The sequence below is a fragment of the Lycium ferocissimum genome, chromosome 1 (assembly GCF_029784015.1).
Source record: "Lycium ferocissimum isolate CSIRO_LF1 chromosome 1, AGI_CSIRO_Lferr_CH_V1, whole genome shotgun sequence".
Classification (NCBI taxonomy): domain Eukaryota; kingdom Viridiplantae; phylum Streptophyta; class Magnoliopsida; order Solanales; family Solanaceae; genus Lycium; species Lycium ferocissimum.
The window spans coordinates 39,212,266-39,240,003 of record NC_081342.1 but is presented as its reverse complement, the minus strand read 5'-3'; the positions used below and the strand labels follow the sequence as shown (position 1 = coordinate 39,240,003).

The following is a 27,738-nucleotide window of genomic DNA, read 5'->3' as shown; positions in this document are numbered from 1 at the left end:
TATATGATTATTAATTAATATATTTTCAAGAAACAATGTGTTATTAAATAACTAATTTAATATCATTTATAAAGGCAATATTTTTTAAATATTAATTTTTAAATTTTTTATAATTAAATTTTATTTTTAAATTAAATGACCGTGTAATTACACTTGTGTAGCAAACGAAAGACGCTTTGTAATTACACCGTAATTACATTATGACAAACAAATGGTGTCGTTTGATTACACCTTTGTAATTACTAGGTTATGTAATTACTACCCTAGTAATTACACCAATTCCAATTACCGAGGTGGCTTTCCAAACGTGCCCTTATTGTTTTCTTGTTGCCATGAGTAACTAAACACCTTTACTAAAGTTGTGAACCAAGGATGGGTGTGTTGTGATTGGGGATCGTGAAAGATATACGCATAATGGATTGTTAGGGTTTATTTGTTCTTACGTTTTCATCATATAGTTAGTGGTTGCAAACATTAGCTAACGCCATAAACTTTAGTTTATTTGGGAAAATAGCTAGGTTAGGTAAGAACAAATAACAAGTACTCAAGGCTTTAAACCTTGTTTAATAAATTCATTTGAGGAAAAGAGGAATTTACTTGGCATAATTAACTTCGTTCTTAATGCATACTTTCTTATCTTTGGAAAAAGCATAGAAAGATATAATCTTTTCTTATTGGGAAATAGTTCGATTCACATAGAGGTTAAGTGCATCCATACAAAACGTCCATTAGAAGTACATCAAGATCGATACCCACGATCATACACTTTATCCGACGGGACATAACCTTAGTTCTTTTACCATATATTTACAACTTTAAATTTTCAGTCACTTTAAATTAGTTCACAAACCAAAACAACTATAAAACCCTTTTTCTGGAATACACCAGGACCACGAGATTAGTATAATACTTGTTTAGTAAACTTTTCACACCATATTCTCTATGGATTTGACCCCAACCTCGTCAAGTTACTATATTTGACATCGTCCGCTTTACGCTATTAAAAGTGTAAATTTGAGCGTATCACCTGTACAGGCAGAATTTCATCAAATATCACAAGTTAAGAAAAAGTTATGCCTGTATAGGCAGAGTTTCATCAAATATCACAAGTTAAGAAAAAGTTATGCCTCTTGAGGCAGAGTTTCAAAAATATCACATAGTTAAAGAAAAATTATGTCCGTATACGGAGTTTCATCAAATTCACAAGTTAAAAAAAAATTATGCCTGTACAGACAGAATTTCATCAAATTCACAAGCTATGCTTGTCAAAGTCTGCCTTAAGGTATACCACCCTGCTTGTCAAAGTCTGCCTCTAAACCAGATTGTGTTATAAAAGTAAGTTTTAGGACATAGTTTTTGCTTACTTTGCAAGTAGGAGTTGACAAAAAAATGCAAAACTTTACCTGATTTTCTTAACTTTTTTATGTCAACTGAAGTTATTAACACGCCTAACTTGTTCAAGACTCCTTAAGGTTATGTTTGGGTTCTGGCGTAATAATACATGTTTTTTTTATTTGATTTATCTATATAGGGTGTTATGTCCAGTGTGAATAAGAAACTAGAAGATGAATGCTCTAGTATTGCCAAGCAAGTCACGGTATTGTTTAATTTTTATCATATCTTTGTTTTTATACATGCGTTGTACTTTTTTGATTATTTTTACTTAGTTTCTTATTTTTGATTATTCTTACTTTTTGGATGATTGTTTGAATAGCCATATAGAAGAATTGGATAAAAGATTTGTTGACTTGACTAAAGCTGCTGCTGAATGTGTTGAAAAGACTACTTTAGACAGTAGAATTGACACACGATTTGTTTCTTTGATTGGCACTATTGAAAGTTTAGTTCAACTCCATCGTGAAAACAAATCATGTTTAGGTTGTGTGTATACTAAAAGAGATTCTGATTTAGCTGATCCGGTAAACGAAGAGGGCAAGTTAGATCCACATTTGCAAAAACATTTGCAGCAATATCCGGAGAATATGCTTTGTAAATCTACTTCTACGACAAATGATCCCCTGGATATTCTTTGTCATGCTGCTGTTTCTACATCAAGTCAATTGTCTGGTAAAACTCAAACACTTTCTGAGGTTGAAATGAAAATTGCAAAAGAAAAGGAAGAGCGCGAAAAACTTCAGGCACTTAAAGCATCAATTGTTGTTGATTTTAATGATGCTTGTGCACGCGGAGATTATGTGTTGTCTTCTAATGAAGCATGACAAAATCTAAATGAAGTAGCAAAGTACAGAGATGTTAGAGTTTCTAGAAAACGTCAGAGATCCGAAGATGGAGACAAAGATGATGATGATTTACCTTGTTGGACCTTGATTTCATCGGAAGATACTCCTATTGAGACTTGATTTCTGGGGACTGATATAGAAAAGTGAATTTCATATTTGTTTTTTTTTTTGTGTGTGTGTATATGTTATGAAAGCACAATAGATGAATGCAAGTGTTATGTTATTGTGTTTTTCATTTTTTTGCAATGATGTATACTGGTTTATTTTTTCTGCAGTAAAACTCTGCCTGAAGGTGGAGTTTGCAGTTTGCTCAAACTTTGTCGGGATCAGGTAGAGTGTTTGCAGTCAAACTCTGCCTGATCCGGTAGTGTTTACAGTCAAACTCTGCCTGAAGGTAGACTTTTGCAACTTGCATATATTTTTCCAAATTCTAATCAACTTATACAATATATTTTTGTGTGTGATATATGTTATGAAAGGACAATATTTTTGTATGCTGATTTGTGGTTTTTGATGAATGCAAGTGTAATGTTATTGTGTTTTTTTTTTTTTTGCAATGATGTATACTGGTTTATTTTTTCTGCAGTCAAACTCTGCCTTCAGGGAGAGTTTTGCTAAAAAAACAATAGTCAAACAGGTGCAAGGCATAATTGTTCAAAATAGTCAAGGTTTGATTAGGGGGAGAGTTGTATGCTAAACTATGCCTTAAGGCAGAAATTTTGGGAGGTGGCAAAACTTTGTTCAAAATTAAGCCTTAAGGCAGAACTTTGCAATTTAAAAGTTACCTTCAGGGAGAGTTTTACTAAACTATGCTATTTTTTTTTTTTTTTGACTATGCATTTAAGGTAGAGATTTTCACTGAACTCTCCTCGAGGCGAGTTTACCTTAAAAGGGAGAGTATGGTGATAAGTGAGAGTTTTGGTATCTTCAGACAGAGTTGATTTTCATTGAAACTCTCCCTTGAGGAAGAGTTTACCTTATAAGGCAGAGTATGACTGATATTTTTCCAAATTCTAATGAACTTATACAATATTAAATGTGTCCATTCTACACATGTCCACATTTAAAAATGTATACACATGTTCTTTTACCATTTATTTTAAAACTGTTAAAGCATCTTATAGTTAAATTAAAAAATACATCTTTCTTTGGATTTAATGTATACCTTTTCTTATTTTTGTGATTTTATAATGAATAAGCAACTTTTTAAAAAAAAAACTTTTTGGTGGGTAGAGGCATAGTTTAATTAAGTAGAATTTTGCTTCTAGCTCTTCCTAATCAGGCAGAGTTTGACTTTGAAACTTTGCCTTGTGCCTCTTCAGGCAGAACTTTACTTTTACTCACATCCAAACTTCTAACTGAAGGCCTAATTTTGTGCACGTGCCATTTTTTTAAATCCATGTGCACTAGGGTAATTTTTTAACTTTTTTTATGACATATATAAATTGCCCGCCCTTTCGTTTTTCGTTCAGTTTATTATTCTTTTTCTCCAATTTGAAAACTGTCAATCAATTCGGTGTTTGTGACATTTTCAAGTTCGATTCTCTCTTTCAAACTTGAATTCTCTTACTGGAAGTTGCATTTCAAGGGTGAGTTCCTCTTAATAGTTATTTATTTTTTGTGATTAGTTTTTTAATTTAAATATTTTGTATATGTGTTTTAGGTTTTACAAGGGGTTTGTGTGTAGTTTTTTTTTTTCATTTTTCCCCAAATGTATGTGTTTTATTCTTATTTTTGATGGGTATGTGTTTTGGGTGTTTTTGGTGGGTTTTTATTTTCTATATTTGTATTTTTGTTTGAAATTTATTTGTTTTTTTTTTCTAATTTCAGTGTTCGAAAATGAGTAGTGACAGTGGCAATGTTGATGATCGATTTGCTGATTATTATATTCACCCAAATAGGTGGCCACGTATTACTGCTACGTGTCGAGGGGATGAGAGTTATCTTAAGACCGTTGAGGATTTTTTATCAGTACGACAATTGACCATGTTGGAAAAACATCCTTTTGGGAATGTAATGAAGTTGAATAATCTGAAGTTGTCTGGAGTCCTCTTGACAGGTGTTTTGTTGTCCAAAGTTCGGAGAACGGGGGACAACACGTATTTTAACTTCAATGGAAAAGTTGCAAAATTTACAGAAAAACAGTTTAAGAAAATCACTGGTCTTTGAATTAAACCTCCTCGTAGTTCTTTTACTGAAAAATATAGAACAACGAATGGAAGTTCTTTATTGAGAAAGTATTTTGAAATCCCGGATGGTAAAAAGAGTTTGAAAATGACCGAGTTAAAGGCTTTCATGAAAGACTCTAAAAGTTTAATTGAAACTGACATTGATGCTATCATGTTAGCTGAGGTGTATATACTAGGACGTGTATTATTAGGTGGTAGACACGATAAGACTGTAAAGTGGGACCATATTGTATATATAGAGCATATTGAGTTATTTGAGCAGTTTAATTGGGGCCATGAGTGTTATAATGATCTTATCAATTCACTCAGAAGTATTTTCAAAAAAGGTGAAGAAATAAAGACCATAAATTATCATTTTGTTGGCTTTATCCATGCTTTTATGGTTTGGATTTGCTCTAAATGGACCGTTTATCACAAAAAATATTGTGATGTTGTTGGCATAGTTGAAGAGCCTACTATGCTGTCATACACGCGCAAAAAGAATCAAAAAGAGCGTGCTCCACAATTTAATGGAGTAAAGGAGTTGCTTATCGGTGAAAAGTACTATGCAAAGGTAATGGTTCTTTTAATTTTCTTTTATGTCATATTTGGTTCTTATTTTATTGTTCTCTCTCTCTCTCTTTTTTTTTTTTTTTTAATAGAGTCATGAAAGAGTTATTGGTGAAGAGCATAATAATGATCATGAAAATGACAATCAAAGCTTTTCGCTGGAGAATCAGGTACGTATTTTGTGTGTTGTCTTTTTGTTTATTTTGGTAATTTTCTTTGGAATCCCATTATTGTGTAGAATCTGATGCTATGTCTTTTTTTTCATTTGAATAGAGTGATGAAAGAGATATTGATGAAGGGAATGATGATTTTGATTAAAATGTCAGTCAAAGTTCTTCTCCACAGCATCATGTTGAGGTACGTATTTTGTGTTTGTTTTTTTCTTTGGCTATTTTTGATTATTTTCTTTTCAAACTCTGCTTGAAGAGGCATAATTTTTGTTAAGTTGTGACATTTTGAAAGTCTGTCCATACAGGCATATTTTTCTTAACTTTTACTCAGTTTTTGTTTGTCAATTGGTTTTTATATGTTGCTGTGGTTCTTATTTCATTGTTATCTGTTTTTCATTCGAATAGAGTGATGAAAGAGATATTGATGAAGGGAATAATACTATTGATGAAAATGACAATCGAAGCTCTTCTCTAGAGCATCGTGCTGAGGTATGTATTTTGTGTTTGTTATTTTGGCTATTTTCTTTTGAATTTCATTTTTGTGTAGATTTTTGAAACTATGCCTGTACAGTCATAACTTTTATTAACATTGTGATTTTTCAAACTCTGCTTGAAGAGGCATAAATTTCATTAACTTGTATGTTTTTTGAAACTCTGCCTGTATGGGCATAAAGTTTCTTAACTTTTACTGAGTTTTTTCTTGTCAATTGGTTTTATGTTTTTTTGTGGTTCTTATTTGATTGTTGTCTATTTTTCATTCGAATAGAGTGATGAAAGAGAAATTAATGAAGGGAATAATACTGTTGATGAAAATGACAATCGGAGCTCTTCTCTAGAGAATCATGTTGAGGTATGTATTTTTTATTCTTTTTTTTCACCATTTTGGTTATTTTCTTTTGAATTCCATTTTTGTGTAGAATTTTGAAACTATGCCTGTACAGTCATAACTTTTATTAACATTGTGATTTTTCAAACTCTGCCTGAAGAGGCATAAATTTCATTAACTTGTGTGTTTTTTGATGCTCTGCCTGTACAGGCATAAAGTTTCTTAACTTTGATGATTTTTGAAACTCTTCCTGTATATGTACAATTTTCTTTAACTTTGTGATTTTTGAACTTTTTAATTTTTCTTTAACTTGTGATTTTTTCAAACTACGCCTTTACGGGCATAACTTTGTTAACTTATGGTTTAACTTTTATTATCTTGTGATTTTTTTGAAACTCTGCCTGTACAGGCATAACTTTTCTTTAACTTTGTGATTTTTGAGTTGTGGTTTTTTTAACTTTGTGATATTTTTGAAACTCTGGATGAAGAGGCATAACTTTTTATTAACTTTGATTGTTTTGAAACTCTGCCTGTACAGGCATAACTTTTATTGTCTTGTGATTTTTTTTAAACTCTTCCTGTACAGGCATAACTTTTCTTTAACTTTGTTATATTTTTTGAAACTCTGCTTGTACATGTATAATTGTGTTTACCTTTGTGATTTTTGAAACTCTGCCTGAAGAGGCATAACTTTTGTTAACTTGTGATTTTTTTGAAACTCTGCCCGTACAGGTATAATTTTTCTAAACTTTTGCTGAGTTTTTCCTTGTTAATTGGTTTTAATATTTTCTGTGGTTGTTATTTGATTGTTGTCTGTTTTTCATTCTAATAGAGTGATGAAAGAGATATTGATGAAGGGAATAATACTGTTGATGAAAATAATAAACGAAGCTCTTCTCTAGAGCATTGTGTTGAGGTATGTATTTTGTGTTTGTTTTTTTGGTTTGGTTATTTTCTAATTTGGTGATTTTCTTTTGAATTTTTCCACTTGTTGTTTTACGAAACTACGTTTTTTAACTTGTGATTTTTGAAACTCTTCCTGTACATGTTTTTAATCTTGTGATTTTTGAAACTCTGCCTGTAAAGGCATAATTTTCTTTAACTTGTGATTTTTTTGAAACTCTGGCTGTATAGGCATAACTTTTGTTAACTTGTGATTTCTTTGAAACTCTGCATGTACAGGCATAACTTTTCTTTAACTATGTGATATTTTTGAAAGTCTGCCTGAAGAGGCATAACATTTGTTAAATTGTGATTTTTTTTTGAAATCCTCTTAACTTGTGTAGTTTTTTAAACTCTGCCTGTACAGGCATAACTTTTCTTTAACTTTGTGATTGTGTTTGAAACTCTGCCTGAAGAGGCATAACTTTTATTTAACTTATGATTATTTTGAAAATCTGCCTGTACAGGCATAACTTTTATTATCTTGTGATTTTTGTGAAGCTCTGCCTGTACAGGCATAACTTTTCTTTAACTTTGTGATATTTTTGAAACTCCGCCTGTACATGCATAATTGTATTTAACTTTGTGATTTTTGAAACCCTGCCTGAAGAGGCATAACTTTTGTTAACTTGTGATTTTTTTGAAACTCTGCCTGTACAGGCATAACTTTTTGTGTCCTGTACAAGCATAACTTTTTGTGTCCTGTACAAGCATAAGTTGTTCTCTTCTTGAGTTCCAAATTTTTTTGAAATTTCTTCTTTTTGTTTTGTGTACAGTTTTTAGAGAAGACTTTGGATGGAAAATTGGATGAGCTTTTGTCTAATCAGGAGAAGGAGAAGAAACGTATGGATAAACTGGTTGCTGCTCTTCTAAAATCAGGTTTAAAATTTGAATCGGGAAGTACTGCCAGTCCTGATGATGTTTCTCAGCATTCCGATTATTTAATAGTGTTGTCATATGTTGAAAAGCATAGAGAGAGCACAAAAAGACCTGTCACTCGACATCTCGATGTCCAAAAGAAAAATAAACGAGGCGTTTCTCATAAAAATGTGGAGGGATTGTCTGTTAGGCTACAACGAAGATCATCGCACTCAGATATGGGTCAACAGACTGTTGAGTTTGAATAGTCATCTGATCCACGTTTTGGCGTTATGAGTCTTGTGGATTGGACGGGATATGTTGCTAAGGGTACGCAACAAATTGAACAAAGTAATGTCGGTTCTGAAAGAGTAGCTACTTCTATTATAGCATATAAGAGAACACGTTTGAAAAGGCACACCATTCTCCCTCTCATAGTTTTGCCCTAAAGGAACAAAATGAAGAAGATTGTTTTTCTAAAACAGGGGTTGATTCTTCTATCCTAGTTATTGGAGACGAAACAAGAGAACATATTGATCAGTTGTTGTTGGATCCTGATCAAACACCTTCTATTCCAAATGATACAATATTATCATCTCAACAAGTTGATTAATTGATGCCAGATCCAACTCTACAAAAAGGATCACAACATATTGAATCTTTTGTTGGAGAAAAAAAGAGCAGAAGTGAGCGATTCAGTGGTGTCAGAATCTATTCAAACAACTACCAAGGCACCTAATATGCGAACGAGTATCATCTCAAGTTCAATCTACTCGGCGATAGGTGTAAGAATATCAATGACATCCGAACATATTGAAACTCATCAATCGACTAATGTTCGGCATATGATATTGAAGTAGCATCTTTATTACTAATTGCATCTCCTATTAGAGCTACAATTGATAATGTGCAAAGATTTCGATATATGCAATGAAACCGTTGAATATGAAACTCACAGGTGATGTCGAGATGCTACAGGAGAAGGTAGTTCGGCAGATGATATTGAAGTAGCATCTTTATTAAATGAATCTCCTGTTAGAGATAAAACAACAGAAGAAGGTGCAAAGATTTTAGATGATGCACCTGAAACCGTTGAAGATGAAATCACAGGTGATGTTCTTGAAAATAATGAGTCTTTAGTGCTTGAAAACAAATCAGAAAATTTGCCTGCTGAACAGACTAATGAGGGTGGTAAAAAGTCAACGATTCATTTCATTGGTGTGGTACTTGAGGGCCCTATCTAAAATGTTATTCCGTTAAGGAGTGAACTTTGTGTTGAAGACACAGGGGGTAGCTCAAAAGAAGATGCTCATTGTGATAAAGTTATACAAACCCCTGCTGTTATCCAACAAGAAAATGTAAAAGGGAAAGCACTCTCTTCATTAAAGACAAGGGGTCAGAGAAAAAAGAGGAAGGTAGTCGATACCCCTGCACCTGAGTGGGTCCTTTAGTCTGCTTACAATGAACTACCTCGAGGTAAATGGAAGGAAATAAGCGACTGGAAGGATGACTACAGACTGATTTGCCCATTCCATTATGCTGCACAAAAAAAATCAGTGGCCAGGTTTAATAAGTTCATAAATCCAAGAAAGGTTCCAGCCTCAAAATTTGATCATCCGAAGTAAGTTTTTAATTCTTTGTCTATTAAATTGAGGTGCAAAGTTTTTCAAATTTAGGCTTAACGCGTAATTAAGGTATAAATTTTTGTCTATTTTCTTTCACTAAACAGGTTTCTTATGTGTGTTATTAATAATTTCTTTTTTAATCAGGACAAAGGATGCAGTAATCTATGGTGCTGTAGCGAATAAACTTGATGAAAACATTAAATTTAAAGATTTTACACCAAAATATAGGATGTTTTTTTATGAAATATACCATGGAGTGTATGCGCTTGATGATGAGGTTCGTGATGGCATATTCTTTTTTGTTATATGTTCATTTATTTTTTCTTCTTTACGCCTGATTAACTTTGTATCTTATGTTTTTTTTTACTTGATGCAACATATTAATACGATGATGTATTATTTGGGGAAGAAGATGATATATCATCCCACTTCTAATAATGCCATCAAGTACGCATGCTCGAATATAACATTTGATAATATATTCAAATTCGAAATGGATGAATACCTTAAACTGGCAGATAAATCTTCTTACTACCCTCTTCATTCTGAAAGTTGATTCGCCTTTTTCTTTAATTATCATATTTATGGGGTATTACAAAGGGAGATATCGTGGGAGAATGTTGACAGAGTCTTAATACCAATGCGCCCAGGCAAAGAAGAGGTTGGTGGTATCTTACATTATGTTCTTGCATACATTATGTTCTTGCAGTATTCTTTATTGATGAGCACAGAATCGAAATTTACAACTCACTTGATGACAACGATCAACAGTTGATTGACCATATAGAGTGCTTCTGTACTATCATGCCCAACGTGCTGGAGAATTTTGCTTTTGACCAATACAGGCGATCATATAAAAATACCAGCAAACTGACATATACTTTCGTTGAATGTCCAAAGCAAGGATTGTATGTATCTTCATTACTTTTTTGACATTTTTTTAGGTTTCTTTAGATGATTTTTATTGTTTATGTTTTACTTTTCTCTTTTGTCCTAAAGCTATTTTGTGTTATGACTTTCAGAGATAACAATTGTGGGTGCTTTGTCATCAAGTTTGCTGATATGCTCATCAGTGGTGAAGATCCAAAGAGTTGGGATCCTTCTGATGTGATGGATTATATGAAGAATTGGTCAATAAACCTGGTTTGTCATGCGCTAAACAAGATAGAGGATGGTTATGAGACACCTCCTGAAAAAGCAGGACATGATTACCATGAGTACAATGACATGAAGTGTACTTATGGGAATAAGAAGAAGAAAAACATTAACAAGAAACAAAAGATTTTTTAATTTTATGTAGCAAGCTGTATTCACTTTTTGAAACTCTAATCACATTTTTTATACTAATTTTTGTGTTTTTTTATGAAGGCAAGTGTTCTGTTATTGTGTTTTCCTTTTTACCAGGGGATGTGTATTTTTTTGAGTTATTGCAAACCTCTACATTTAAGGTAGAGATTTTCATTGAAACTCTCCCTTGAGGCAGAGTTTACCTTATAAGGCAGAGTATGACTGATAAGGTAGAGTTTGCAGTTAAACTCTGCCTTCAGGGAGAGTTTTGCTATCTTCAGGCAGAGTTGATTTTCATTGAAACTCTCCCTTGAGGCAGAGTTTACCTTATAAGGCAGAGTATGACTGATAAGGTAGAGTTTGCAGTCAAACTCTGCCTTCAGGGAGAGTTTTGCTATCTTCAGGCAGAGTTGATTTTCATTGAAACTCTCCTTTCGAGGCGATTATAAGGCGGAGTATGGATAAGGTAGAGTTTGTAGTCAAGTTTTTCTATCTTCGAGCGAGTTGAGTTTCATTGAAACTCTCTTCGTATGGCATAATGACCACTTGCTATCATAAGATAAAACTCGCCTTATCGATGATGCTTATTTAAAAAATAAACTAAAATACTGAAAACTGTATATTTTCTTATCCAAATTGAAATCCAAACCGTTTAAGATTTTTGATTTACTTTTGAATAGTTACTCCAATTCAAAATGGAGTAACTGTCTATATTCTTTAAAAACTGTCTATATTCAAAAATATTGAAAAACTGTCTATATTCTTATGCAAATTGAAAACCAAGTGGTTCAATAGTTACTATTGTGGTTTGGTTTTCAATGCTTATGCTGGCCAACTACCTGTTTGACTGTAGACTTAAATTTTTCTATCTTTCATTTAATGAACTTGTAATTACTCAACTACCCTCTTTTAGGGTTCGTTGTGGTTCTATAAATACCCTCTTTTAGGGTTATATACATATCCACATTAACATAAAAAATAGAGGTTTCAATATAATTTCTTTTTGCAGATTCAAAATGAATAACGCAAGTTCAAGCGGAAGCAATGAATCTATGCGAATTCTCATGCACAAGTGGGAATTGATAAAATCTGATTGGGAAACCATTAGACCAAATTTTTTGTCTAGTGGTTATTTAAATACAGAACGTATGAAACATGGGATTGATTCTGCATTTGACAACATAACAAGGCAGTTTGATTCGTCCAGTCCTATGGTTGATAAGGCCAAGCTGAAAATAGTGTTGCAAAATATTCTTAATTTAATGGATAAAATTAAAATAAAACAGAAGGAGTTGGAAGATGAATTCAATGTACTAAAGGATGCAGTCATCGGACTTAGGGGTGTTTTCCTTGAGAATCCTATTATCTTATCTAATGATTCCTCTTCTGATGAATCCTCATCACTATCATCTTATCTCAGGCAAATCGATGAGTTTCATGAGAGTGATTAGTTAGTTTTTTTTTTTGTGTGGTAATAGTTTTTTGTTGTTTTGTAGGTACTTTTGGCTTAATAGCCATCTATTGTATTTATTTTAGTTCCTTTAAAATTAGTTTATCTTTGTTAAGATCAATGCACAAGCTTCTATTTTTTAGTCCATTATAAATAATCTTAATTATGTGACTCATTATAAACTCTGCCTTAAGGTAGAGTTTTAGAGTGAAACTCTACCGGATAAGGCAGAATTTCACTGCAAACTCTACCTTATCAGGCGGAGTTTTGATTTTTAGTCCATTATGAATAATCTTAATTATGTGACCTTAAGGTAGAGTTTTAGAGTGAACTCTACCGGATAAGGCAGAATTTCACTGCAAACTCTACCTTATCAGGCAGAGTTTTGATTTTTAGTCCATTATTAGTAATCTTAATTATGTGACTCATTACAAACTCTGCCTTAAGGTAGAGTTTTAGAGTCAAACTCTACCGGATTAGGCAGACTTTGACTGCAAACTCTTCCTTATCAAACTCTGCCCTAAGTAACAGAAGAACATTTTGTGGAATCATTCTCTTATTTAAATTGTAAGTGGTCATGAGGGATTTGGAAATGAATTAAATTTGATTTTTAGTCCATTTATAAGTAATATTAATTATGTGACCATTATAGGTAGAGTTTGATCAATCGACAAGCTTCTATAATATCATTAGTATATTTCTAAGTTTGCGGGGGAAAACTACGCCTAAGGTAGAGTTTCAGTGAAAGTCTACCAGATAAGGCTCTACCTTATCGAGCGAGTTTTGATTTTTAGTCCATTATTAGTAATCTTAATTATGTGACTCATTACAAACTCGCCTTATCAAACTCTGCCCTAAGTAACAAGTTTTTTGTGGAATCATTCTCTTAGTTAAATTGTAAGTAGTCATGAGGATTTGGAAATGAATTAAATGTCACGCCCCAAACCATGGCCCTAGGCGTAACACGACACTCGTCAAACTGACCAAGCGAACCACGTAAGAATAATTATGAGGTATACATGAGGGAGTATAACGTGAATGCATGATGAGCCTTTATAAAACTTAACAAGTCATATTACTTAATAGAAAAATACTTGTTTAATCATGAGTGTCAACATGCATGAGCCAAAAAACGGCTAACCGACTACGAAATGAATTAACACTTGTCTATTTTTAGTATGAGTTTGAACATTTATACAAAGCCCCCGAATACCTTATGCATAAGGAAAGACAATGTCTAAACCCCGTGATGGGGCTCATTATAATCCCCACTTTCCCTAATGCCTCATCAAATGTAGACCCCAAGGCAATAAAGGGGACGTCGTCAGGTAATGTCTTGGTAAGTAAACACATGAGAGAAATAAGCGACACATAATATATAGACATAAAGCGGCCGAACATGAATCTATATGAACATTAAGCATGAAATAATCTGAAAACATGATAATTGATATGAACCACCACGGGGAGAAACGTGGAGTCGATCTCGGCCGATCGGCTAAGCCATCTTGTGTACCTTGCCGGTTTGAACATGACATGAATGGATCCAAAATCCCTCACCATGAAGAAATCATCCTAGGTCAAGTGGAGCGATCCTTATCCTACATTGGCATACGTAGTTTCGGGCTACTCTTCTCGTATTAATACAACTCCCGAACATGAAAGACAAGCGAAGACATGATTTTTAGTTCTTAACATGAATATGGATACATGAAGACATGACAATAAAAACATATATAGATATATATATATACAAGCTTTTCATGGAAATAAGCACAATATCTCATATCTTGTGTTATAGAACCCATGGCATACAAATCACGGGTTTTCATAGATTACGGACCGAGTCTCAATCACCAAAACATTAAATTAAGACTAATTAAACAGGATTGCAACTGACAATATAATATTTAAATCATGGTTCAAGTGTCTAGGGTTTATCATGAATATACCTAGAATCCCAAAACCTTTTGGTGTAATCATGGAATACTCAAACATGGGGAAGAACAAGGATGTTTCCACATGTGGATAGGATACCTTAATCGCTCCAAAACTTGAAGAAAAAGTTTGAATCTTTGAAGAAGAATTCCAAAAGCTTTGAATTTGGAAACCTTGAGAGGAATTTCACTGATTTTCGTAGCTACTGTTCGTGGCTCAAAGGGTACTGCTCCGGACCTCCAAATCCAATCTTCACCGTTCATATTTTAGACTTATGGGTAATGAACACTCAATTAAAATTTGGGCTCGATCCAACGGTTATATTATCGGGAAACACCAAATTAATATGGCTAGTCGGAATGAAACTCAACAAAAAAATACTAGAGTTTTCTCCAACTTTTTACAACTCTTGATTTTTATAGGGTAACGGGATGGATGGATTTATTCTAGTATTTGTAAATGGTAAATCTTGTAGAGTACAAAGGTTCTTGATTAAAATATTTACCTTGGAGGAAACCTTAGGAAACTAGATTGCCAAACCAAATTCTTGAAGGTTTCTTGATTTTTCTTGATTGCAAAAATGAGTTTCTTGAAAGATTGAAGTGTCTAGGTTCTTTAGGGATGGAGGTAGAGAGAAAAAGAATAGTCTCTTAGGGTTTATAATAGTGTTATGGACGTTTTTGCTTCATAAAATAATAAAATAAGGAGTCCCAATTCGAGTAGGAAAAGGCTAAAAAACGTAACCCAAAATCATTCTGCTCTACATAACCCTCTACCTCCACAAGATATCAAAAGCTATTTCAAAGCAACTTTCATATTTTAAGTTTTCTCAAATTATCAACTAATCAAGGAGTTACGTTGTGGTCAATCATTTCTAATAGTTAAAACTTTCAAATTTTTCGTAAGTGGTCTAACATGAGGTCTGGAAATTACATTAAATTTGATTTTTAGTCCATTTATAAGTAATATTAATTATGTGAGTCATTATAAACTTTGCCTCATCAAACTCTGCCCTATGACCAATCGACAAGCTTCTATAATATCATTAGTATATTTCTAAGTTTGCAGGGGAAAACTCTGCCTTAAGGTAGAGTTTAGAGTGAAAGTCTACCGGATAAAGTAATTTCACTGCAGTCTTAGAGATTTTTAGTCCATTATTAGTAATCTTAATTATGTGACTCATTACAAACTCTGCCTTATCAAACTCTGCGCTAAGTAACAGAAGAACATTTTGTGGAATCATTCTCTTATTTAAATTGTAAGTGGTCATGAGGGATTTGGAAATGAATTAAATTTGATTTTTAGTCCATTATAAGTAATCTTAATTATGTGAGTCATTATAAACTTTGCCTCATCAAACTCTGCCCTATGATCATTCCACAAGCTTCTATAATATCATTAGTGTATTTCTAAGTTTGCATGGGGAAACTCTGCCTTAAGGACTCACATGCAGACTTTGACTGCAAACTCTTCCTTAAGTAACTTAAGAAAATTTTGTGGAATCTTAATAAATCTGATAAGTATGAGGTCATGTGGGATTTGGAAATGAAATAAATTTGATTTTTAGTCCATTATAAGTAAACTTAATTATGTGAGTCATTATAAACTCTGCCTCATCAAACTCTTCCCTAAGTAGCAGTGAAACTTTGCCGGATCAGTATATTATAGAGTCTGCTTTAATGGAGAACTTTGACTAACTTTATTACAGTGGTCTTTAAACGTATTTAATGTGTTTGACTGGCACAACTAATCAAAAACTGTATTTATTTCAGTCATACTAGATATTAATTCATAGTATTAAATTTATTTGACTGAAAAAATCAATTTACACTATAAATAAGGACTTCACTTTGCAATATCAGTACATTCTTATCTAAATCTTTCAAGAGAAAAACAAAAATGATTCATGTTTTGAGAAAACTTTGACAAAATCATATGTCCGAAATGATGACTTTGTATGTGTAAATTTTAGAAATTATTTTTTTTTCATCTGATTTTTATATTTAGTCCAGTATTCTTTAATTTTAGTAATTTTTTATTTTATTTTATGCAGATTCTTCCAAACAGTATATCGGAGGAACTTCTAGATAATGAATGTGAAGCCATCGTTATTTTTCATCCCCGTGCATTCAGGATGACATACAAAATTGGTGCTTACAGGCGCCTTTGTAAAGGCTGAAAACATTTTATTGATACCATGGATCTCAAGGAAGGAGACACCCTGTGTTTCCAAATTTGCGAAAGCGACACTAGTGTTGGCTTTATTGTTGAAAAGAAACCAGAGATCGTTGATGTAGATTAGTCTTTTTTTTTTTTGAAGAAATTAATGATCCTCATAGTATAGGATCATTGTATCTTTTTTTATAATATTAATGAATGAAGTTTATTTCTTTTTTATTTTATATTTGTTGTTTTATTTCCATTTTTTATGAGTGAAGCCATTTTTAGTATATAAATCAAATTAACAACAGAGTAAAGAATTCAGTTATGCCTCAAGGCCTAAATTTTATTAAAATTATGCCTTAAAGTCTGACTTGCCTTACTACGTTGTAGTCTTTGAGATAACAATTTTGTTTTGTCCTTTTTCTCCGGCAAAAAGCTGTATACCTGCCACAAGAGGCACAAATTATAAAACTGAATAAGTAAGATTGCTGTTTTTTTCCCAATGTTTTTATGGAACACAAGTGTTGGAAGATAGAAATTTAATAAGAAAGAAGAAAAAGAAGTAATAGAGAAAGTATAATTAAGCAAAAAACATAAGTTCTTTTGAGATTATACTGCTGTGAATCTTACTTATAGCAAAGTTTTGTCTTTTTTGGAGAACCAAATGTTAATATCATCTACATTATATTCATAAAATATTCTATATAGCATCTTATAGCAATTTTCTTTTCCTGTATCTTCTTGCATATGGATGGAGTAGAAAAGAACGTTTAAACAATTAGTTTTCTAATAATACTGGTTATATATTTGCCTAGATATATGTGTCCGAATAACTTGCATATACTATATCTGTATGTGTACTTTGTTGTTTCTCCTCTTGGACGGTATCTTTTTGTTTGATTTCTTCCGGGCCTGATTTTGATATCAGGTGGGGTTATTTTGATATCCTTGATATTTTGTGGAACAATCCACGAGTCTTCATTTATTCATAAAATTTCATTTATCGTCTCTTTTTCTTTTCTTGTTCTTTTTGCAATGGATGAGAGCCGGATTGTGAGTTACATGTTGCCCTATGTAGATTTGTTAAAACTTCTTTGTCTATAATCTTTTTGTTTGCTTTCTTTCGAGGGCCCGATTTTGATGGCATGTGTGCATGGTAACTCAATCTCTTATCTATAAACGCCATGGGAATTCCAAGCAGTCACAACTCATGTCTTTCAGGTTTACGTTATATTGATAACCTTCATCTTTCACGACAAATTTGACAGCAGTGATATTTTCTACCTGTGGAAAGTAGTAATATAAATGAGTGAAGTTAGGCCTGAAGTGCTAATCTTTGTCTTCAGAGTAACTTTGAAATGGCATAAATTTGTTTTTTTTTTCATGAACCAAGTGCTAGTAAAATAAACTGACTTTCATTTGTGAAGCCTCTACTTATCCTGATCAGGCAGAGTTTGACTGCAAAATCTACCTTGAGGTAGAGTTTTTGCAGCGAAACTCTACCTTAAGGAAGAACTTCAGTAACTTTGTTTTGTTTTTGCATGAATCAAGTATGGGTAAAATAAACATACTTTCATTTGTGAAGCCTCTAATTATCCTTATGAGGCAGAGTTTTAGTGCAAACTCTACCTTCACATGGGCAAACTCTTCCAAAGGGTAGAGTTTTTGCAGGGAAACTCTACCTTAAGGTAGAAGTTCAGTAACTTTGAAATGGCATAACTTTGTTTTATTTTTGCATGAATCAAGTATTGGTAAAATAAAATTACTTTCATATGTGAAGCCTCTACTTATCCTTATGAGGCAGAGATTGTTTTAGGATGAGTTAAGTTTTGGTAAAATAAACTTAATTTCATAGTGAAGTCTTTACTTATCCTTATCGGGTAGAGTTTGATTGTAAACTCTACCTCATCATGCAGGGTTTGATAAAACTATGCCTTTAAGGCAGAGTTTAACTCCAATAACTTTGAAATGACATAACTTTGTTTTGTTTTAGGATGAGTCAAGTGTTGGTAAAATAAACTTACTTTCATTGTGAAGCCTCTACTTATCCTTTCAAGCAACATCATTTCAGCCCAACATGTCAGGTCACGGGATGGGCCTGCTGCATCTAATCTTCTGTTGTAAAACCAATTTTGTAGCTTGTTTTGTATGTAATCTATACATGCCAATACCGGAAGCTCCCTTGCTTTCCTCAACACAGAATTAATTGTCTCAACATTGTTTGTTGTAAGCATGTTGTAACGCCTGTTGGTGTGAAACGAACGAGCCCATCTTTTTGGTGGTTCTTCTTCTATGTATTCTGTAGCTTTTGGGTCAATTTCTCGTATTTGTGTCATGTAGCTCTCAAAATCTTCCCGTTTATATGTAGTTGTTGCATTGTAGAATAGGGCTAGAATCGCTTCAGATGGGAAATATTTCTGCAAGTTTTTCTCCATGTGGTAGATGCATATTCCATGCTGGCAATCTGGATACACTTGGTTGATTGCATTTGCAATTGCTGGGTGGCGATCAGAAAGAATTGATAGGTTTTCTCGCATGCCAAAAGAAAACTTTAAATGTTTGAAGAACCACCTGTAGGATTCATTGTTCTCAGAGTCTGCAATTCCAAATGCAAGAGGGAATATGCTGTTGTTGCCATCCTTTGCTACTGCTATCATGAGGACACCACGATATTTCAATTTCAAAAACGTTTCATCCACCATCATTACTGGTTTGTAGTGTTTCCAACCTTCAATGCATGCACCATAAGCAAAAAAAGCATACTTGATATTAATAACTATGCCAGGATTTCTATGTTTCATCATCTGAAGATATTGTGGTAGCAGTTGGTAGTTCTTTTTTGGGATACCTCTTATCACATCGTAAGCATGTTGGAGGAAACACCATGCTTTGTGGTAACCAATGTGCAACCCATATCTGCTCCACATTTCTTCAATCACAAATTTGGGTGTTATCTCTTGTAATGTATGGCGCACTAGGTCTGTAATGTACTCTGCTATGACTTTGGATGTTGCATTCCTCATGTCAGAGGTGATGAAATCTATGGAACAACTGTGTTTCTTTTCATACTTAATCACTTTGAAAAGTCCTGATTCTTTCAATCTTGAACTGTGGAAACACCAAATGCAGTTTGAGTCAACACATTTGATGTAATACCTTTGTGTGCAAGATTTTTCAACCTTGTACTGTTGATGACGTGTAATGGCAATGTTATTCATGCATTTCTTGACAACATCTTTGTCTTTGAAGAAAGTACCAACTTGTATTTGATCAATTGATGCACTAGGAGTTAAAATTATTGTTTTAGTTTGTATTCTCTTCCTTTTTAGTATCTTTCTTTGGTTGTATGGCTATATTTCTATTTGTTGAACTATTGGGTTTGGAGTAAAAAATAAAATACCCATTGAAGCTGGATGTTGGGAAACATTTAGGTCATTATTTTCAATTTGTGCAATGTTGGGTGACTGTCTTTCTTGTGGTTGAGGTGTTTGGTTTGGAGTTAGCATTTTAGTCTGGTAATGTTGAATCCCAAAGTTCTGTTCAATAGAGTTGGGTTGTTCCCCATCAAATTCATTCACAAATATGTGTTCTTCATTAGCAATGCAGAGTTGTCTGTCAATTTCTTCTATGGTCTGACCTTCAGCATCAGTTTGATTGAAATCTACTATGAAACGGGAATTTCTGAATTTCTCATTGTTGTTGAGCAAGTACAAGCAAGTGGTAAGATCCTTGTCATTTGTTACCCGCATCCCCTTGGATGTTTTCTCATTAGTGTCAAACCATATGTTGTCCTTTTTCTGCTAACTATATTCTGTATGTGTCTCAAATAACTATTGACTGAATTCTTCAAAAGTTACACCATCATTTACAAGCATTATGTTCGTCTCATGATTCACATAGTTGTTGGCGTCCCATTTTTCATTGAAAGCTACATAAATGCAGGTTGGCACCATTTTTATTAAACTTCCTGCATAAATAGAAGATGCACTTGTTAAAAAAACAATAGTCACACAGGTGCAAGGCATAATTGTTCAAAATAGTCAAGGTTTGATTAAGGGGGAGAGTTGTATGCTAAACAATGTCTTAAGGCAGAACTATTGGGAGGTGGTAAAACTTTGTTCAAAATTAAGCCTTAAGGCAGAACTTTGCAATTTAATATCTACGTTCAGGGAGAATTTTGCTAAACTATGTAAACTATGCAAACCATGCTAAACTTTTTTTTTTGAGTTATTGCAAATCTCTACCTTTTGCTATCTTCAGGCAGAGTTGATTTTCATTGAAACTCTCCCTTGAGGCAGAGTTTACCTTATAAGGCAGAGTATGACTGATAAGGTAGAGTTTGCAGTCAAACTCTGCCTTCAGGGAGAGTTTTGCTATCTTCAGGCAGAGTTGATGTTGATTGAAACTCTCCCTTGAGGCAGAGTTACCTTATAAGGCAGAGTATGACTGATAAGGTAGAGTTTGCAGTCAAACTCTGCCTTCAAGGAGAGTTTTGCTATCTTCAGGCAGAGTTTCAAACTCTGAAAGTCATAGAGTTCGATGCTTATTTAAAAAATAAACTAAAATACTGAAAAACTGTATATTTTCTTATACAAATTGAAATCCAAACCGTTTAAGATTTTTGATTTACTTTTGAACAGTTACTCCAATTTAAAATGGAGTAACTGTCTATATTCTTGAAAAACTATCTATATTCAAAAATATTGAAAACTGTCTATATTCTTATCCAAATTGAAATCCAACCGGTTCAATAGTTACTCCAACTGCTCATATTCATAATTCCTACCTCTATATAAAGCAATACAATTTTTGGAAACAAACAAAAAACAATTTACATTCTCAAAAACAAATATATTCATCTGCAAAATGGCATCTAGTGGGAATAATATACGTCCTAATGGTGATGTTCAACCATACCAACGTCCTCATCGCAGGAAACCATATGATCATCCTCGTTTTAATTACCCTTACAACCATAATAATGTGAATCACCATCTTACTCGAGAAATCACTAATCGCAGGCGTGATGTAGATTTTCTAAGAGCTCTTTACGATGCTCTAAGCAGAGACAATGATGATCTACGCAGAGAACTTCGATATGTCAGGCAAAGGCTCTTTCAACACACTGGTCAAGTTGATGATGGGGCCATTTATAATGGTTATGAGTGATTTTATAGGGGGTGGTTTGTTGTTTTTTCTAACTATATTGTTTTATCTTTTTTTTTAGGACATGGATGTTTTTATTATGTTGTTATCGAAATATTTAAATATTACTATGCTAATGTTTTTAATGGAATATTACTATGCTTAGTTTTTACTATGTTATTTATATTAATTTTTGTAATCTATTTTTTTCATCTTATTTGTGTTCTGCAAATTTCATTTTTTACTCTGTTTGTCAAAGTCTGCCTTAGACCAGATTATGTTATTTTTCTAAGTTAAGGCAGAGTTTTTATACCAGATTATGTTATTTGTAAGTTCTGCCTTAAGGTATAACACTCTGCTGGTCAAAGTCTTCATTTATAGAAGATTTTGTTATTTGTAAGATAATGCAAAGACTTCACAAACTCGCATGATAAGTAAATAGAGGCTAAGTTTACTTACCAACACTTGACTCATCCTAAAACAAAGTTACTGAAGTTCTGAATTTCTGTCAATACAGGCAGACTTTCAAAAAATTCACAACTAAAAAAAAGTTATGCCTGTACAGGCAGAGTTTCATCAAATTCACAAGTTAAGAAAAGTTATGCCTATACAGGCAGAGTTTCAAAAAATACACAAGTTAACAAAAGTTATGCCTCTTCAGGCAGAGTTTCAAAAATATCACATAGTTAAAGAAAATTTATGTCTGTACAGGTAGAGTTTCATCAAATTCCCAAGTTAAGAAAAAGTTATAACTGTACAGGCAGAATTTCAAAAAATTCACAACTAAACAAAAGCTATGCCTGTACAGGTAGAGTTTCATCAAATATCACAAGTTCTTTATGCCTGCACAGGCAGAGTTTCATCAAATTCACAAGTTAAGAAAAAGTTATTCCTGTACATGCAGAGTTTCAAGAAAATCACAAGTTAAGAAAAGTTATGCCTCTTCAGGCAGAGTTTCAAAAAAATCACAATTTAACAAAAGTTTTGCCTCTTCAAGTAGAGTTTCAAAAATATGACATAGTTAAAGAAAAGTTATGTCTGTACAGGCAGAGTTTCATTAGATTCACAAGTTAAGAAAAAGTTATGCCTGTACAGGCAGAGTTTCATCAGATTCACAAGTTAAGAAAAAGTTAAGCCTGTACAGGCAGAGTTTCAAAAAAATCACAAGTTAACAAAATTTATGCCTGTAAGTTCTGTCTTAAGGTATAACACTCTACCGGTCAAAACTGTGTTTATAACCAGATTATGTTATTTGTAAGTTCTTCCTTAAGGCAGAGTTTACCTGCAAGAACTCTACCTTAAGGCAGAGTTTGCTTTATCAAACTCTGCCTAGTAAGGATAAGGATAAGTTTACAAACTTAAGTTCTGCCTTAAGGAAGAGTTCCCCAGCAAAAACTCTGCCGATGAGAAGATAGAGTTTGCACTGAAACTCTGCCTTATAAGGATAAGTAGAGGCTTCACAATTATGTCAACTGAAGTTATCCCAACTCTACCTGATTAACTGAAGTTATCACAATTTCAGTACAATAACTCAATAAGCATTGTATAATAATCAGAAATAACATATAAATTAATCAAAATCAGAATATGAACATCAAAATCAAAATCAGATAAGCATTGTATAATAATCAATATATATTCTATGAATTCGATGTTGTTTAGTAAATTTTATCAACCGCAATGTTTATTTTCAGTTGAATATTAGATGTTTCTGAACAATTATATTATAATAACTCAACGAAGATAATAAATTTGAATCTATATGTTTTGAATTTACCTTTTTTGCGATGTTGTATTTAAGATAATGGATATTTCTGCGTTTCCAATCAATGGAGATTTATGGTCATTATGTTTGGATTTCATTTGGGTTTCGTTATTTATATGTTTATGGTGTAGGAGTATGACAAAATTTAAAGACCTAACACGTCTGAGGGGCATTCGCGCCAATTGCCCTACTAATGCTACCAGTGTGTAGCTCAAATATTATTTTGTAAACCTATCTAGCCCTTTAAGATGATGCAATCTTTTTTCAATCAGCGGTTTTAAAACTAATGTGAACTTAAATTCCAAATCCACCTCTGAGAGGATTAATAGAACTTTCAAGGACGATTCTGTCACCTGACTAGGGCACCTCAAATTGAAGTATGTAAAGAAAACTTATTGATCCTAGCCTCCCTATTCTCCAGGTTGAAACCTGTTACTGATCAATTTGAAATTGCAGCTGCTAGTTAATCTTCCACCCGAGGCCAAACGGAAAAATTATAATCGAACGGGTAGACATCGTGAATTATGTGTTGCAACATGAATTGCATTAATTATTATTACTTAGAAAAGGAAGAACATTTTATGTACAGTACTATCACATTTAGCTAATTCATAAAGTTCTAGCACAATATAAACTTTGCTGTGTCCAAATCAACTAGTAGACTCATCCACGTCGAGTCCTTGCTCCACCTCAGGGTCTGTTCCGCCTTGTAGGCCACCCTCTCCTCCTATCTCCTTATGTCCTTTACTACCCACCTGATCCTTCCTTGCCTCACCTCCTTGCTTCCTTCCTATAACACGCGAATTATTACTATATATTAATCACCAAACAAATCATATGCAAGAAGCTACTTAATACAAATTAGAAATTTTGCAAAAATTACTTTGAATTGTGCCGAACACGTAACAAGAATTCTAGCTTCACTCCGAGCTATTCCACTATATTTAAGTAGTAATGTGGTTCAAAAAATTTATATATACACAAGATCAATATTTTCCATATTTGCATAATACTCTCTCCATCTCTCCAGAGTTCAAAATAAGTGTCCACATATTTTTTGACTAAATTGTTCTTAATTAAATACTTACGTAAAAACTCACTTTATCCAAATAATCTAAAGACTCACTTATCTAAATAATCTAAATAGAAGTAAATTTAAAGAAAACAATTGATTAATCTATACAATTAATTTTTAATTATACAAGAGAGCACTTACTTTAAAGCAAAATAAAAAAACAAAAAAAACTAAGTATACACTTATTATAAAGTGAAGGGAGTATAATTTTTCGTCAAATGAGAACTTAATTAGCTCCGCTACTGTCTATAAGATGATATACACCGACCATAGATCTAGGTACTATTTGCATTTTCCAATAAAAGTAGCTATAGTTGGTTTACCTTGGGCAAGATGTTGCTGGGACTCGACGTTTTTACCTCTAGTTTCTCCAGGAACCACAGTCTCTCCTTGCTTAGCCCTCTCGTTCAAATCCTTTTTTTTGTTGTTCCATAGCCATATCTTAAAAGTTTTTTTCTCTCTCTGTTCTATTTTAGCTGTGACCACTTGTATATAAACAAGTAACTAAACTACGTATCTGTAACATGAAGAAGACATTATAGTATGTGTTATGCTGATAAGTAGTAGCCTATTAGGAGTAGGTGTTAGAGCCTTACGTATGTTACGTTTAAGCAGAAGCGAGGGACACGTATTTTGCAACATGGCTTAAGGAGGATCTGTATTGGTGGCATGCTACGTCAAAAGAAAGAGAAATGTATCTATTCATTTTATTTTAATTTGTCCCAAAAAGAATGTCATATTTTATAATTAGAAACAAATTGGATCCAAAAAAAAAATCACTACAAGAAAGTATAGAAATAGCAACAAAAAATTTAATATTTGGCAACAACTTAGTTTTCTTCTTGGCAAATGAACTTTTTTGTTGCCAAAGAATTTAATTTTGTTGTCATAGTAGTGATTATTGTTGCAAAAAGTACTTTTGGCAATAACAAAAAAAGTTGCTGCGCGTTGTTGTAATAATAGCCGTTGCGAAAAGTCTATGTAACAAAAAAAAATTGTTGTCAAAAGTACTTTTTGCAACAATAATCAATCTACGGCAACCAAAAAAAAAAAAAATTGTTGCCAAATTTTTTTTTTCTTGTAGTGAATTAGAAACAAATTGGAACTTTAAAACCCCTTATGCCTTTAAGGGTCATTTGGTTCATGGGATAAAGTGGGATATACCACAATTAAATTTGTGTTTTGTTCGTGAGAGGTATAAATATCACAGGATAAATTTATTCCTCAAACTTTTGTTTTATGTTATCTCACCTCTTATCCCATCTTAGAGATGGGATAGATTAGTCCCAGAACTATAATCACGAGATAATTTTGTCTGTCAACCAATCGACACCTTAATAAAAGCTTGACACAAGTATTTAAGATTTATAACCCAGATTTCAAAAGTCCTTTTCATCATCCTTTTTCTCTAAATCTTTAAGCCTAGTTAAACAATGTCACACGAATTAACACCGAAGGAATAGCATCTACGATGGATCTAATAAAGGCAAAAAGATTTAGGTCTTAATTAGGTAGGGCAGATAGGCATTTTTGATTGAATTTGACTGCGTTGAAATGTACTTAATCAATAAATGGATCGTTGCTCAATAGTTAGTCAAGATTGGCCAACTAATGTCCAACTCGTTCAACTTAATCCATCATTTTTACAGATTTCACACTTACATTCCATGATTCTAAGATTTATCCCTTGATTTATTTTTATAAAATAACCTTCTTTAGAGTTTGAGATGATATTACACTGCACCTTCATTTTGATACTTTTGTAACAGAAGTGGTTCATGTAATAAAGTTTACACAGTATTCCAAAATTGCCCGCATGGCTCACTTTTTGGTTTCTTAAAACCAACCCTTATCGCTAACATGCAAAATACTACTACTTATGTATGTTTTTGAACAAAAAGCCTCTTTCAGGTACAACTTTATAGTTGATATATTCAACTGACGTGTTTTGAAATGACGTTGTCGATAACGCGATATAAAGACTCTTTACATTCAGCTAAATAGGTGTCACGACCCGACTAGAGGCCATGACGGGTACCCGGGGCTAACCACCGAGCACCGCTCATTCTATTACTCATTCTCAAGGGTCATTCATTAGTCTCATGCTTATAATCATAAAAGAACCATTTCCACCAGAAACATATTTACATTATATACATAAGCCCTCCGACTATCAAAATTATATATATATATATATATATATATATATATATATATATATATATATACATACGAAAAGAAATCGTGAGACCATACTACCCGCACATGCGTATCTACGAGCCTCCACTGGAGTACTAGACATATGGACAGGACAGGACTCCGTCATGCCCAAAACATATATATATACACAAAAGAATGAATCAATGGCACCTCCGGAACAATGGAGTGCTCTCAAGTCAGCTAATAGCTCCTATGAGTCTGGATCACCTCCCTGTCTACCTGTGGGCATGAACAAAGCGTCACAAGAAAACGGACGTCAGTACGAACATTGTACTGAGTATGTAAGGCAAGAATGAAGTGAACATAATAGAGAAATCATAAGACATAAGATGAAGATATAACCTGCGTAACTTTTAGGGGTGGATACATTTCACACATATATCTTATATAATCATAGTACATGTATCATCATAGAGCATACATCATCATATCATATCTATATATATCATCATCGTTAACCCGCGTTCGGGTAACCATCATATGCCGCCCACTAGTGGTATCAGGCCTGGCCCTCTAGGCTCGGTGTAAACATAGCAGCCCGCTTTAGCGGTGACATGCCCAGCCATTTAGGCACGGTGGAATCGTATGCAACCTGCCTTCGCGGTGACATGTGCGGCCAACTAGGCACGGTGGAATCATATCGTAATTTAGTCAATATAAACTTATCATTATCACATATCTCATAGGCATATCATAGCCTTATCATAACTTAGCATCATCATACATTCATCATTAATCGCACATTAAAGCCTGTAGGTAACCATGACTATGTCGGGGTGACATGAGGTCGTGAACCCCCGACTACGTTATGGAGTAATCATAATCGTTATATCTTACCTTGGAGGGACTAACATGTTAAGGTGAGTGCACACAAAGAAGAGCATCAATGGAACTATACTTAGGGTCATTAGATTGTAGAAACATCACATCGTGTCCATAGCAATTACTTTATGGAATTAGCATATCATGAACTTTAGAACTTTTAGGCTCAACTCATAGTCATCATCATCATACTCACATCATATCTCTTTTCTTTATCTTATGAAAAGCTTTTATAACCGTGGACTCATAATTTCCGATGTGTAGGAAAGTCATGGAAATATAGGAGAATTCATGTCATAAGAGTCATGCCTTAGAAAGAAGGGACTAGCCTTACATACCTTTTCCTTTAGCTATTCTACCGCTTGATCGTTCTCCTTCAATGCTCACGTCTTTACCTTCAAAGGAGTTCGTATAACATTAGCTAAGCGATTATAAGAACATGCTTACTAAGGCTAGAGAAAATTGGGCAGCATT

The 27,738-nt window shown here is 33.4% G+C and overlaps 2 protein-coding genes and 2 long non-coding RNA genes across 5 annotated transcripts; 2 read left to right on the top strand and 2 right to left on the bottom strand.

Moving 5' to 3' along the window:
* The first annotated feature begins 3,733 nt into the window (after positions 1-3,733).
* Positions 3,734-8,505, top strand: LOC132029914 (uncharacterized). The gene is made up of 4 exons (XR_009407955.1): positions 3,734-5,148; positions 5,252-5,299; positions 5,554-5,637; positions 7,693-8,505. It is a non-coding gene; the product is annotated as an uncharacterized LOC132029914 (long non-coding RNA).
* Positions 8,506-8,758: 253 nt separating this feature from the next.
* On the top strand, positions 8,759-11,100 carry LOC132029902 (uncharacterized). Of its 2 annotated transcripts, XM_059419308.1 has the most exons (3): positions 8,759-9,395; positions 9,544-10,307; positions 10,422-11,100. In XM_059419308.1, the coding sequence occupies exons 2-3, from the start codon at positions 10,204-10,206 to the stop codon at positions 10,687-10,689; spliced, it is 372 nt and encodes a 123-aa protein (XP_059275291.1). In that variant the 5' UTR covers positions 8,759-9,395; positions 9,544-10,203; the 3' UTR covers positions 10,690-11,100. The 2 variants fall into 2 exon arrangements, with proteins under 2 accessions (XP_059275291.1, XP_059275297.1); XM_059419314.1 differs by having other exon boundaries at positions 8,759-10,307.
* Positions 11,101-16,616: 5,516 nt separating this feature from the next.
* Positions 16,617-19,986, bottom strand: LOC132064424 (uncharacterized). The gene is made up of 5 exons (XM_059457405.1): positions 19,638-19,986; positions 19,394-19,478; positions 18,262-19,345; positions 17,479-17,521; positions 16,617-16,681 (listed from the first exon to the last, which is right to left on the bottom strand). The coding sequence occupies exons 1-5, from the start codon at positions 19,984-19,986 to the stop codon at positions 16,617-16,619; spliced, it is 1,626 nt and encodes a 541-aa protein (XP_059313388.1).
* A 3,672-nt stretch (positions 19,987-23,658) lies between these two features.
* LOC132029897 (uncharacterized) lies at positions 23,659-24,798 on the bottom strand. Its single transcript, XR_009407954.1, has 2 exons — positions 24,546-24,798; positions 23,659-23,937 (listed from the first exon to the last, which is right to left on the bottom strand). It is a non-coding gene; the product is annotated as an uncharacterized LOC132029897 (long non-coding RNA).
* Between the last annotated feature and the right edge of the window lie 2,940 nt (positions 24,799-27,738).

Bases quoted from the DNA above. Each gene is read 5' to 3' on its own strand.
- LOC132029902 (XM_059419308.1), top strand. From the start codon at position 10,204: ATGCCCAACGTGCTGGAGAATTTTGCTTTTGACCAATACAGGCGATCA. The intron at 10,308-10,421 runs GTATGTATCTTC...TATGACTTTCAG, and splicing joins GAATGTCCAAAGCAAGGATT to AGATAACAATTGTGGGTGCT.
- LOC132064424 (XM_059457405.1), bottom strand. From the start codon at position 19,986: ATGCGGGTAACAAATGACAAGGATCTTACCACTTGCTTGTACTTGCTC. The intron at 17,522-18,261 runs GTAAGTTTATTT...TACTTTCCACAG, and splicing joins GTAGAGGCTTCACAATGAAA to GTAGAAAATATCACTGCTGT. The intron at 16,682-17,478 runs GTTATCAATATA...CTCTTGTGGCAG, and splicing joins ATTTGTCGTGAAAGATGAAG to GTATACAGCTTTTTGCCGGA.